Source organism: Rhineura floridana, chromosome 5 (genome assembly GCF_030035675.1).
Source record: "Rhineura floridana isolate rRhiFlo1 chromosome 5, rRhiFlo1.hap2, whole genome shotgun sequence".
NCBI lineage: Eukaryota > Metazoa > Chordata > Lepidosauria > Squamata > Rhineuridae > Rhineura > Rhineura floridana.
This window is the reverse complement of record NC_084484.1, coordinates 65,766,653-65,781,067: the sequence shown is the minus strand read 5'-3', so window position 1 is coordinate 65,781,067 and position 14,415 is coordinate 65,766,653. Positions and strand designations below refer to the sequence as shown.

The 14,415-nt window shown below is 40.9% G+C and overlaps 1 protein-coding gene across 2 annotated transcripts in view; it reads left to right on the top strand.

Moving 5' to 3' along the window:
- The window catches only part of LOC133384980 (E3 SUMO-protein ligase ZBED1-like), a 207,462-nt gene that overhangs the window by 161,063 nt on the left and 31,984 nt on the right, over positions 1 to 14,415 (top strand). For both annotated transcript variants that reach the window (XM_061627032.1, XM_061627033.1), the window contains one exon: positions 12,763 to 12,970. In XM_061627032.1, the coding sequence (XP_061483016.1) occupies positions 12,763 to 12,970 (208 nt within the window). The remainder of the gene's footprint in view (positions 1 to 12,762; positions 12,971 to 14,415) is intronic.

Here is a 14,415-nt window from a genome sequence, read left to right as displayed (position 1 = left end):
GCTTTAAGAGCATCAAAAATCCCTGTACTCATCTGCCAAAGCAAGACACTCTTGCCTGTTTGGATTTCCAGAGTACATAGCGTCTAGCATATTTCTGCTGGCAGATAGTTTCTCTCATCAGCTATGTTCTCCAAATGGCAAGATTTCTCCCAAATTCTCTTGCCAATTGGCAGTCATTCTGGCATGTGATGGATATCATTTGTTCTATTTAAACTTCGCCACCTCTCCCTTCACCTACCTGCCTGCTACTCATCCTTTTTCATGGAGTTAATCTGTTCTTCCTTTATTCTGTTTTAATGGAATCAGAGAGTTAGAGGGGGCTTTTAGGTCTGTAATCCTATCCCCTGCTTGATGCAGGAAACCCAGAGCTAGAGCTCTGCCATGTACTCTATGACCAAGCCATTTTCTACCCAGCCGTTGCTTAGTTTTTCCTTCCCATAGCGAGAACTATGTTGTCTTCTACTCTTGCATGGTGTGACTATGGAAACTGGTACTGGTTGCTGAATTTAGCATCCTGACAAAGTCGGCATTTTATTTTTAAAGGAGCAAATTTCCAGCCCATAAGGCTGGTATGAGAGACTGTAAAGCATGTAGGGTTAATATCTTTTTAGGAGTAAAAATGGAATAGATACCTTGTCATCAGGGAATGAGACATCAATTTCCTAGGTGGTTCTTTTGTGTTTCTCATGACTTTTGCAAAAGCTACAGGCAAGTTTGCACAAATTTAGCTATACGTATTTTGAATACCTATATGAAATAGTTTCAACTAAAAATGCATAGTTATTGTTGTTGTTATGTGCCTCCAAGTCGATTACGACTTATGGCGACCCTTTGAATCAGTGACCTCCAAGAGCATTTGTCATGAACCACCCTGTTCAGATCTTGCAAGTTCAGGTCTGTGGCTTCCTTTATGGAATCAATCCATCTCTTGTTTGGCCTTCCTAGTTTTCTACTCCCTTCTGTTTCCCTCAGCATTATTGTCTTTTCTAGTGAATCATGTCTTCTCATGATGTGTCCAAAATATGATAACTTCAGTTTCATCATTTTAGCTTCTAGTGACAATTCTGGTTTAATTGGTTTAACACCCAAGTATTTGTCTTTTTCGCAATCCATGATATGCACAAAGCTCTGCTCCAACACCACATTTCAGATGAGTTGATTTTTCTCTTGTCCGCTTTTTTCACTGTCCAACTTTCACATCCATACATCGAGATCTGGAATACCATGGTCTGAATTATCCTGATTTTAGTGTTCAGTAATATTCTGTCCTTACAGTAGCCTCTTGTCCAGAGTATAGGTTGCACATCGGGACAATCAGATTCATAGTGCTCATCAGCAAACTTATGGTTTGTAGGACAACCTTGTATTGTGAGAGCTCATTCTGTTTCACAAGCATGTTGCATCAGATACGTTACCCAAGCCATGTTCTTCTTTGCTGATCTGTATTTTCATATTTCATCAGAACAGATTGTATAATATAGATCAGTCCTATTTGCAAAGCTATTGTGGGAAGTTTTAACACTTGAATTTTAATGTCTTGGTTCTGCATATTGTGAATAGTAGCTCTATAAAGGGCAAAAAGCAATGAATTGACATATAGTATCTCTTATTGATGAACACAGTATTAAAGAATCCAGCATCTGAAATGCATCTTGGGACACTGTTTTCTTTAGGAAACAGAAAACATGTCCTGTGTCACCATGAGTTAGGATCTCTTGACTGGGATACAAAGAGGAATTTCAGGTTTTCCAGAAGGCTTGGCCATGCCCAGTGGGGTTTTTTTGTTTTGCTTTTGTTTTGACTTTGACTGCCTGCTGCCTGCCATGCACTGTATTACAGACTGCTTTAGAAAGTCCCTGCAGTGTGAGATGGGGAAGCTCTTTTCAAGAAACTCAAGTTCAAAGCCCACTTGGATATATGGGGCATTTTAAAAAAAATTCTAGCTTACTTGCACATAGTGTCAATGAGAGACGCATAGGCTTAATTTAGCCATCCCATTTGGAGTGAGTGGAGGGTCAGTGCTTCCCCTGCTCCCCTGGTTGTTCAGAACTCATGTGAGTACTCCTTTGCGGCACTTACAACATTGTTTACTTAGAATTATTTATTTATTTTTATACTGCCTTTTGGCCCTGATAAGGGCTCCCAAGTTGATTTAAAAAACAAAGTACCGCAACACCTTCTAAAATAATAGCATTAACACAAAGCGTTAAAATCAAAGAAGGGCAGAGTTAAAATCCTATATTAAAAACCATAACAAGCCAGGTAGAATAGCATGGCTTTTATCTTTTTTGCCCACCAGAAGGTCTTCAGGGATGGGGCCAATCTAACGTCCTTTGGGAGAGAACTCCACAACCTTGAAGCTGCCACAGAAAAGGCTCTGTTCTTACCAGCTGCATCTCTTTTTGGGTGGTGGGACATATGACAGGGACTCAGAAGACATAAAAAAGTAAACACAACAAATACTTTTGAAATACAAACTTTAATTGATTTTCAATAAAGTGTATGGTTACATTTTCATAAACACAACATATACTTTTAATATGTAAAACGTTTTAGCAATTTAGTCTTAAATGTATCCAAAAACAGGTCTCTGAACCTTTTTTTGAATCCTCATTCCCCCACAACACATGCAGCTCTGTTTGCCCTTTGCTACCCGAATGTGAAATAGCACTCTGGTTTTCCCCTTAAGAGTCTTTGCTTAGCAAATATCTTAATGGCATTTCAACAAAAAGCTTGCTCTTAGTATGCAGCATTTTGACAGCCTTTTTCTCAGTAGTGTTCTTTGAAATGACATGAGATGGCATAATGTAGTTATGCTAGCTAGAATTTCTCCTGAATGGGCAGCTCTCTCTTTTTTCCTGTTGCAAAAGTCCATCAATTACTTTGAGAGGTACTTTAATTTTCATTTGAGGCCTCCATATTTTGAAGTGATATGCCTCTCTTTTGTGGGGAAAACAGTAAGCAGCAGCACCTCCTTAAGATCCTGATTGTAAAGCCCTTACGTTGAAGAACAGTTGGACCAAACAGGCGTCTCATTTTTGTTAGTGAACACTGTATGAACAGTGAATTGAGCAAACAGCTCTTGCTTATATATTGACTGTGAAATAGAGCATTGCACCTGCAGTTACTTATAGTGGCCCATAATAACTTCAGTAAACATAATAAGGCATTTTAAGAGTAGCCATTACTATACTACATTATTAATGTAACTCACATGTTTTCCTCTTCTAGTGCTCACAGAATACCATTGTTACAAGTTAAATTACGTTTGGACAAATAGTTATAATGATTCCAGCCCACATACACAAGGGAAGTCTAAGCAGTAATTTTATCCTGAACTCACATTTTTCCTGAATATTTATTGTGATGCTGTCACTATAGCAGCATGATAGATTAAGAGTCCCTGGGAGGTTTTGCATCAAAATGATTCTTAAGTAAAGTAGATGTGAATATGCTCAGTGAGTCCCTGCTGTACTTTTTAAAGCTTCAGAAGTTTTATTTGCTTCTTTGAGACCTTGTTTCAGTAATTTTAGATCTTGAAACATTCAAATAGTGAATATTATAACCCTGCCTGTTCAGTGGGATGCATTCCCCCTTCATGCTCATTTTAAATGACCACTTCAACACTATATGTATTTGCTATTATTAGGACCTCCATATATTTTCTAACAAATAAGTCTGAGCTCCATTTATAATGTGTTACTGGCAGTGATGTATGTGATGGGCAGGGCAAGGTTCCGCCCTGTTCCGTCATTAGCCAATCCTGTAATTGGAATGTTGAGAAGGGGAAAATGGGTTAAGACTATTTGGTCAGTTAGGGGTTTGGAGGAGCAGCAGTTAAGTTTAGATGCGGTAAGAGTTCAGGGAAAGGTTAAAACATAACAGTTTTGCGTTTGCACCAACTATACATGCTTGTCTGAGAAATGTTGTTGGTACGAAAATAAAAGTTCTCTTTTTGTTTCACATTACTGCCTGGATCACTTGAATGCTGCAGGGGGGATAAGCTACAAATAGTACTGGAAGCCATAGAGAATTGATTACACACCTAAATACATATTGGGGCACATGTTCAACATTTACATTACTGTTTCTATGTTGGGCAGTCACCTCATGGGTTGACAGTAACTTAGCAAAGATTACAAACGGCAGGTGAGGGGGAACAGCAGGTGCCAGTGAGGGAAAAACTGAACTATGGGAGTGGGCCTGGTTTCCCTCATCTGGAGGTTTAAGAGGGCTATCATAATGTGAATTTTCCATAAAATTTTGAATTGGAAATTTTTCCTATACAGATTAAAGTAATTTTAATTGGGAAATTTTCCATTTGAGAATAAACTAATTTACCATGTTTCTTATTGTTTCTGAGCATCCTGCCATCCCCTTTGCCAATCAGTCAGGACTCAAGGATAGAACTGGGCTTTGGGGGCAGTGGTAAAGCTCCTTAATCCCCCGCTTCTGTCAGCTGTAGCATTGGCTGCTCTGCAACAGCAAATTGTGGTGGGTCCTTACTCTGTTCTTCAGCCCAAGGTCACTGTCCAGGTAACAGCAGGGGGAATCAGTGCTGTACAGATCCTCCTTGCTCCAATAGAGTGGTGGATGCATTCCATAGGATGTCTTAATATTTCTTGGCATGTTCAGTCCCTCTAATGGCACACTAGTATGCCCTGGCAGACTGTGTGGCTTGACAAACCTGATCACATGTTTGGAGAATACATTGCTGAATCAATCTCCTGGCTGAATGAGCACAAGCTGCCTTGACAACATTAGGTCTCCAGAAAGTCAGTTTTGTGTTGTTCCTCTGTTAAGTATTAGGGCAACTGAGAACTATAAACATAAAAGGACAGAGAAGCAGGAACACCAAGTGTCCTGAACTCAGGAGACTACCCTTCTGAAAGTATGATGTCAGAAGGCACAAGGAGCCAGCAGACCAGAAGTCTCTTGAAACATTGCTATTGTATTTATTGTTTCACCTATTTCTATCAAGTTTGTGATTAATTTTAGGACATGGAGCTTAGGGTATCGTATATAGGGTTACCCTCTTTTATCCTCACAAGAACCCTGTGAGATAGGTTGAGTATTGATTATTTATTTATTTATTACATTTATATCCTGCTCTTCCTCCCATAAGGAGTCCAGGGCAGCAAACAAAAAAACACTAAAAGACTATCCAGTAAGCTTCATAGCAGTGACAATTTAGACCTGGGTCTCCCTGGTCCAGTTAATCTCTCCATCCACTTCCTGGTCCAGTTGCAACACTCCATTACACGGGCTCGTAATATATATGCCCATACTTTGGTTAGGTAAAAGCAAAGCAATTCTATATATTTTATTTATGCAGTATCCAGCCTAGGCTGTGATTTCTGCTCGACATCAGGTTCTGTTGATATTACAATTCTACTTTGATATCAAGAAGAGTTTCTAAGGCATCCTGTGATCGCTTTGTCTTTGCTTGAAACCTGAATCTTCTACCAGTTGAGCAAATTCACAAATTTTGTGAGGAATGAGTACACAGCTCTCTGTCAAGTTCTGTCATATGTATTTACTCAAAAACTCATCCACATTCTCAACCTTTATTTAGTTTGACTAAATAAAGACCTACACAGAAGTGGTGTTTCGCTGGATTATAGCATTTACTATCATATGATGGCAGCCATTGGCTAGGCTAGTTACTATCCTTATAGGTTGCAGCTCAGGGGGGAAAAGCTGCTCTTTTTGCTTCATCTTACAGCTCATGCTAAAACCAGTGAGTTTCTTTAATATATATGACTCCTGATAACCTTCTCATTTGCCTCTGCCTCAGTCCAGAAAGGAATGCAAATTTTATGCATCTTGTTAAGACAGGGGAAAGACTTATTTTGTACAAGGAAACCATTTCATGTGCTTCAGCAAGAGAGAAAAACACCGCAAGAATAGGCTCTATGGTTGCTTGAAGGATGTCCCAGGGGACATCAAATATATGGTATGTTTGAACCTATCCATTTTTAAAACATGGATTAGTGTGAATGTATGGGTTCTTAGAGAAAATATCACAACTACTGTGCTCCTCTCCTCCTCCTCCTACTGCCCCACTACCCAGGGTTAAGCCAAGATTTGGCTTTCTATGTTGTCTGAATTCACACTCATGGCTTGTCTCACTCCAAACAATCCACATGCTGTAAGCCAAGAACAAACCTTGGTTACAGCTTGTAGTTTGTCTGGCACAAGACAAATCATAAGCTTGGGTTCAGACAACATGCTAAGACAAACCATGGCTTATCTCATAGCAGTGCAGCAGGAGGACCAGTGGAGGAACAAAGCAACCGCAATTTCCTCTCTGAGAGCCAACCGACTCAGGCATTCGCACTTGTGTTGAGTTCATTTGATATAGTATAAAAGTACTTTAATGCTTGGAGTTCATTGTCCACTGCTGGTTAGAAATACGTGTCTAGACAGCTTTAATAAACTCTACAGTGCTGGCTACTCACCAGCTGTTAGAGAAACCATGGTATGTCTTGCAGACATGAAGGGGGTAATGGGGAGAATAGCACTGAAACATACTGTTAAGAAATGTTACAAGGATATGTTAGAGGATGTTCTGAGAAAACATTGACGCTGGACCTTCTAATCACAAAACAGATAAACTTGTGCATAGTACTAATTACTCAGCCCGTAGTAGCTAAGATGTTTGTGTGATAAGAAAGCAGCTGTCTTTGTGCTTCTGAAAAATGCTGTAAATGTGTGCTGAATACTGCTTGGGACAGAGAACACAACATGAAGCTCTGTTGCTTCCACAATTCATAGTGCTGTGACTCAGATAGCCATTGTCACTAGAGACCCAGCAGTCTGGACCATCCACCACTGACTCCCCGGTGCCACCCATAGAGGTAAGAAAACTTTGTAAATCTCCACTGGGGATTGTCAGTGGGGGATTGCCCATGCTGCCTGGCCATCTCTTGTTCAGGACTGCACTACCTGATCCTTTTGCTGCCAAATCTATTAGACTCATTATGTAAGTAAAGAGAAAATAAAATGGGGGGGGGAAGAGAGAGAAAAAGAGTGTACACATGTAGAAGCATTTCCCTGGGAAGAGGGATTGAGAGTAGAATTGAAAGTGGTGTTAGCGAATGGACCCTTGTGTGAATTGAGTGAATGAACCCTGTGCTCTAGTGTGAATTGAGCATAACTGCTGACCATGTCTGGGACTTAAGCTGAGTCTAGTTGCCCATATATGGCCAGCAAATCCCTGAGCCATTCTGCATCACAAGGGAGCTTGGTGGAACCCCATGGTTCAGTGGGTGTGATTGAACTTACCCTACCACACTCCCCTACCCCTGTGTGAATTGAGCGAATGAGCTCTGTGCTTCTGCATAAATTGAGTATTCTCCTAAGGGGAAGTCTGATCCAAATGCAGCCACACCAATCTCTCTGCAAGTCTTACTGGACCATGAGGGGAGCCGGTTGAGCGTAAGGGCGCTTGGTAGGATCGAACCAAAATAGGAGACTTGGCAGAATGAGTTTTTCTCCCTGTTCCCTGGTGTTTCACCAGTTTATGAGCCAGATCTAACTGTGGGAAAATGATCTTTGTGCCACCGTCACATAGTCTTGCCTCTGGGCATTAGGTGAACGTCGCTGTGCCGAGGCAAACCCCACGACCAGACTGGACTTCCAGAATAAGCCTTTACTGTGTGTGTGAAAAACTATAAGCTTCTCCTGTGTGAAAAACCTGGGTGAATTGAGCAAGACTACTGTAATGCTCTCTTCTTGGGGTTACCTTGAAAACGGTCCAGAAGCTGCAACTGGTACAGAATGCGGCGGCTCGCCTGATTAAAGGCAGCCGCCGGCAAGATCACATCACTCCAGTGCTGAAGGAGTTGCACTGGTTAGCGGTTGTTTTCCAGGCCCAATTCAAGGTGTTGGTTCTGACCTTTAAAACCCTATACGGTTTCTGCCCTGTCTCTGAAGTGCCTCCAACATCATCAGGGATGCCGCTCAACAAGATCACCTCAAAAGGCCTTCTCTATATCCCACCAGTTAAAACAGCTAGACTGGTGAGGACTAGGGAGAGGGGGTTTTTTCAATTGTGGCCCCCACTTTGTGGAATTCCCTCCCAAATGATGTCCGCCATGCTCCCTCTATGATGAGCTTCCGCCGGGCCTTGGAGACCTGGCTCTTCAGGCAGGCTTTTGGGGTGGGTTAGGTTTTATAATAATAATAATAATAATAATAATAAATTTAATTTCTTCATCGCCTATCTGGCCAATGGCCACTCTAGGCGACTTACAAAATTATTAAAATACAATTAATAAAATACAGTAATACAATAAAAACAATAGATCTACAACAACAATATTAAAACTGGGTAGGAGGCATTACAATTATATCGATTAACCCTCCCCGGATACCCCGAAGGCCTGCTGAAAAAGCCAGGTCTTTAAGGCTTTCCGAAATACATTTAGGGAAGAGGCATGCCGGAGATCTTGTGGGAGGGAGTTCCAAAGAGTGGGGGCCGCCACTGAAAATGCCCTCTCTCTTGTACCCGCCAATCTGGCTGTTTTTGTTGGCGGGATTGAGAGAAGGCCCTGTGTGGCCGATCTTGTCGGGCGGCATAATTGGTGGCGTTGACGGCGCTCCGTGAGATAAACTGGGCCGAAACCATATAGGGATTTAAAGGTCAATACCAACACCTTGAATTATTATTATTGTTGAGATTTTTAATGTTTTAATATATTTGTATGTTTTTATTTTGTACGTCGCCCAGTGTGGCTGGACAGCCAGCCAGATGGGCGACTAATAAATTTCATAAATAAATAAAAATATATAAGGAAAATGGGGGATAGAAGATCCAAGAGGGATGTACCAACCCTGCCAAAAGGAAGACCTTTTACATGTATAACAATGATGACCATCGAAGTTGCAGATTTTTTGAAAAATTGAATTTCTGTACTAGAGATGGTCCGGACTTACAGCTTTCCCTGGTGGGAACTTTTGACTAGAGGAAGCATATTTTGTTGATATAAAGAAATGACAAAACAGTGCTGAGAATCTCAAACTTGGAGTCTCAAGGACTCCAATGAGAAATTGAAAACCCAACTAAAAGAATTAAAAAAGAAAAAAATGTGTACAACTCCAGGCATGCCTACCAACCCTCCTAAGGTACCTTGTATCACCAATTGAAGCCCAAGGAATCTAAAGAAGAAGAGACACCAGAAGATACCATAGATTTTTTTTGCTAGTAATTCTTCCCTGAGTTGAAGCACTGTTTCTTCCACAATACGTATATGCACACACACTCATGCATATATATATTAAGATTCAGAACATCTACTGTGTTTTAAGAAGCACAATAGCTTAAGGAGGAAGAGAAATAGAAAAGAAGTCACTTATATGTAGAAAGAAATCTTTACTGTTTTGTCCACAGTTTATTAATAGTGCTGCTGAACATACACGTCCATAATTACTCACAGGACTGCAGCCAGTTGTTCTGAACCAGCAATCTCTTGTGAATATGGGACCTCTGCTGTTCTCACAAAGCTCTTCATGCTACCTGGTAGATGAGCCCTATTCAGGCATTATTGGAAACTGGGAATTCCACACATGAGAGATGGCACAGAAATGAGCATTCTAGTTCTGCCCCCCTTCCCATCCTCAATGAATTCAAGTGGAGAACCTTATTCTATCCATACAGTCTCTTGAACTCACAGAGGGTGACAGGGATGAGAGTTAGGAGCCAGCATGCTCATCCCTGTGTGTGGTGTCTCAATATTATAATAGAGTTATCTTCTCTCAGTTAAAAGGATAAACGGCAGATTCAATCTAAAAGACTGTTGTGGTTTTTTTTAAGGAAAGGTATGTCAATCTTGCATAGATTGGCAAATTGGCCACTGAACTGCCATCATTTCAAGCTATTTATGCCAGGTGAGCAGCTCTGCATGTAACAAAAAAGCACTGTACAAAACACACTGTTAATGAGCATTATATCTATAGTCAACAGGTCACTTATTTGGCAAGCATGTAAGGTTCATTCTAGTAGACCACAGTTGAATTTTTAATATTTTGCATGGGGGAGACTGTGGTGGATACCATTTTTCCCAGCATACCTATACTTTTAGGAGGGAAGCAATGAAATCTGCCATACATGAGTTTTATGCTAGAGATTATGCAAAGCATTTCTGCAGTTTGCGCAGCTAAAAACCTGAAGTCACCAGCTGAAGGGATGGATACCTGCTTGTTTTTTTTCTTAGCCTAGACAACAGTGAAATATTACAAACATCAGGCATAAATCTAGTTCTGCCCCCAGAATAAGATTTTTGACTACTTGTGTGCCTATGTTTTCCTTACCGAATGCTGCAGCCAGGATGTATGCCAGCATTGTACATGTTGCCTTTTATTAAAAGCTGCATTACAGTATGCAGAATGCAGTGCCTTTATTATTTATTTTATCTATTTATTTGTTTCATTTATAAACTGCCCATAGCGAGTGGCTCTCTGGGCAGTGTACAAAAGGTTAAAATACAGAATCACAATAAAATCAGCCTACAAACAATGAACACAAGCAGGAACAAAAGAAAAGACAAAATTTTAAATATAACATAAACGCTTAAAATGCCTGGGAGCATAGCCAGGTCTTAACCTGGCGCCGGAAAGATAGAAGCGTAGGCGCCAGGCGTACTTCTTCAGGGAGGCTGTTCCACAGTTCGGGGGCCACTACAGAAAAGGCCCTAGATCGAGTAACTAGATCATTAGAACATTTAGCAATCTGCCTACACTTGAGTTCATTCTTAATACATTACTATGTCCTTAAAACAGATTAGTTCCCTGGAAATTGGAGGGAGGTAGATCGGGAAAGGAAGTGTCATGGGTTTTGACATGTAAAATATACAAGTGGTTTGTGCCAACCAGGAAATCCTGGCTTCTGGCAACATTGATTAATTATAGCTGTCTTTTGTGAGTTGTGCACAATTATGTGTCTCTGAAGAATAAGCTCTAACAAGAGGCGGGAGGGGGGAGGCCTCCAGATACCTAGAAGTGACATCAAGTAGCCACTTGATGTATTGTTCTGACCCTGTGTCAATCAATCAATATGTGTCATTCTGTCCTTCAGGTATAGCACATTTTCAGCCACGAAAAAAATGCATAAAAGAACATAGCACAAAAGAAACAATAACCAAATCATAGCCCTTGGTAGGCTCTTGTTGTACTCTGTTCTCACATAGTTACAGTACATACTATCTTATGTTGAACTGAACATGAGTTTGAAATATACAGAGCACAACTTAAGCTATTGTCGCGGCCAGAAACAGGAGATTCATTGTATTCTGATATATAGCATGGCCTTTAAAATATGGTACAGCCAGAACCTTGACTGTTACAGAAGTCACTCTGATCCAGAATTTAGGGGAAAGGCTTTTGTTTCTCACACCATCACCAAAGTCCTGCCGTGTGACCCCAAAACAAATACTAGTGCTTCATATCTTGAAAGAGAGATGCCTGACTGAAGCCATCCCCATCTTTTGTGCAAGGCCTGCACTTTAATGGTGTAGTTACAGGACAGGCTGCGATTTCACAAGCACAGTGGCATGCCTTTTTATAATCATTTCATATGTTCTAGCCCTCACCTCTGCTGTCATTTCATTATGAATATAAAAGCCTATCCTGTAACTTCTGGAATTTCCCAGTATACTTCATGGTTTGTGTTGGAGAACTGCCAATGGTTAAGCAGTTTGAATGATATTGTAATCAGCATGCATTCAGCATCTGTGCTTAGGGACTTGGTATCCTACCTCAAGGATGATTACCCATGTGTGTCAAGTACTAAAAACTATATTTTAAATGCATATGAAAGAATAAGCAGGATTATGCTAATTGGCAACTACTTGCTTAGCATGCATTCCTCATGCATAATAAAATATATGTTACTACTGGTGAGTTATGAAATTTTAGTAGATAGCAAGAAAGTTCTGATTGCAAAGGAATGCTTGTCACAAGGGTTGTCAGTAATCACACTGAAACGCTGATTTGGAAAAATGGCACATTCTTTGACCTTGGCATGCTATTTTGATTTGAAATACTATAAAATACTAAGAAACTGACTTTAAAAAGTATTCAAAAATTAATAATATATATACATTCTGAGTCATGCAGATGTTCCAGATTCTTAATGTAATTTTTGCCTTTGTGTCTGCCCTGTGTATCTTCTTGTATATATACGATTGTCAAAAGTTTCAGGAACTTCTTCACCATGTGCAGTTAGCCTTTGGCGTATGGAAAAGTTGTTTGTCTCACATTCTTCATGTTTGTTTTCTTTTACATTTTATTCAAGCCATTCTTACTTTTCAATGCAAACACAGTAATTGCCACAGTCCTGTCTTCTGAGATCTATGAGGCTGCCTGTTCTTAATCTATATAAAGTCAAAACGGGACTTCTAGGGGTCATAAAAAATAATACATATGGTATTCTGAGATGCGTATTTTAACACTGCAAGTGAGAACAATACCAGTGGGGTGCTTATGCTACAGTTTATGTTAACATGCAGGTTTATCTAAAACTCTTTCCATAAACCACACATTGAAATTTACTGAAATAATCACTTTGGCTACTGCAAGCAATGTGTTTTTAGATGATAAGCCCATTTTAAGGGTCCTCTTGTGTTGCTGCTTCTCTAATCTTCTCTGTAATTTATTTAAACTTGCAACCAAGCATGTATCTGATAGCACACATTGCAGTTATCTTCTGAGAAGTTATTTATTTATTTGTTTTTGTTTCTCTGTTTTTTCCACTCCATGTAGTTGCTTGTATTCACCCCATGGAGCCTATGCCCAAAGCAAACTTGCCCTTGTATTGTTCAGCTATCGACTGCAACATCTCCTGACAGTAGAAGGGAGCCTTGTGACTGTTAATGTTGTAGATCCTGGAGTAGTGAATACTAATCTCTACCAGAATGTCTGTTGGGCAGCAAAAGTGGTCAAGTGGATGACAAGCTGGCTTCTCTTAAAGGTACCTGAGGATATTGTAATGGTTTCATTTCATGGAGAGGTCTCCTGATCATTTTTAAAGATGTATTCAGCATTGCTAGTAATTTACAAATTCCTCATCTCTTTTTGTTGTTATTTTCCTGTGCTGCCAACGTCAGAAACACCTCTGCCTCAGGACGTTAATCTGCAACACGGGTAGCCAGTTGGCAGCCTACAGGCTGTTGCTAGTCCCTGGCTGTTTTCATCCTGCCTCCAAACCTGCTAGCTCAGACGTGGCACCCACATTCATTCATTCATCCATGTATTAATTATTTGATTTATGTCCTGCCGTTCCTCCCAGTAGGAGCCCAGGGCGGCAAACAAAAGCACTAAAAACACTAAAACATCATAAAACAGACTTTAAAATATATTAAAACAGAACATCTTTATAAACATTTTTAAAAAAGGTTTAAAAACATATTTAAAAAAAAAAAAGATTTAAAAGCAGTTCCAACACAGACGTAGCCTGTCTCAACTTAAAAAGCTTCTTGAAAGAGGAAAGTCTTCAGTAGGTGCCGGAAAGATGACAAAGATGGCGCCTGTCTAATATTTAAGGGGAGGGAATTCCACAGGATAGGTGCCACCACACTAAACATCCATTTCCTATGTTGTGCAGAATGAACCTCCTGATAAGATGGTATCTGCAGGAGGCCCTCACCTGCAGAGTGCAGTGATCGACTGGGTATATAAGGGATAAGACTGTCTTTCAGGTATCCTGGTACCAAGCTGTATAGGGCTTTGTACACCACATCTAGAACCTTGAACTTCGCCCAGTAGCAAATGAGCAGCCAGTGCAATTCTTTCAGCAATGGGATAACATGTTGGTGATACCCTGCCCCAGTGAGCAGTCTCGCCACCGCATTTTGCACCAGCTGCAGCTTGCAGACCAACCTCAAGGGTAGCCTCACATAGAGGACATTACAGTAATCCAGCCTAGAGGTTACCAGTGCATGGACAACAGTGGTCAGACATCTTGGTCCAGAAACAGCCACAGCTGTCTTACCAGCTGAAGATGGTAAAAGGCACTCCTAGCCACTGAGGTCACTTGGGCCTCTAGCGACAAAGATGGATCCAGGAGCACCTCCAGACTATGGACCTGCTATTTCAGAGGGATTACGACCGCATCCAAAGCAGCCAACTGACCAATTATTTGAACTCGGGAACCACCAGCCCACAGTGTCTCCGTCTTGCTAGGATTCAGGCTCAGTTTATTGGCCATCATCCAGCCCACCACTCAGTCCAGGGCTTGCACAGCCTCTCCCGCTTCAGATGTTACAGAGAAATGGAGCTGGGTATTGTCAGTGTACTGCTGACACCTCACCCCAAATCTCCTGATGACCGCTCCCAAGGGCTTCATATAGATGACAAACAGTAGGGGGAACAAGATGGTACCCTGCGGCACCCCACAGCACAACTGTCAGGGGGCCG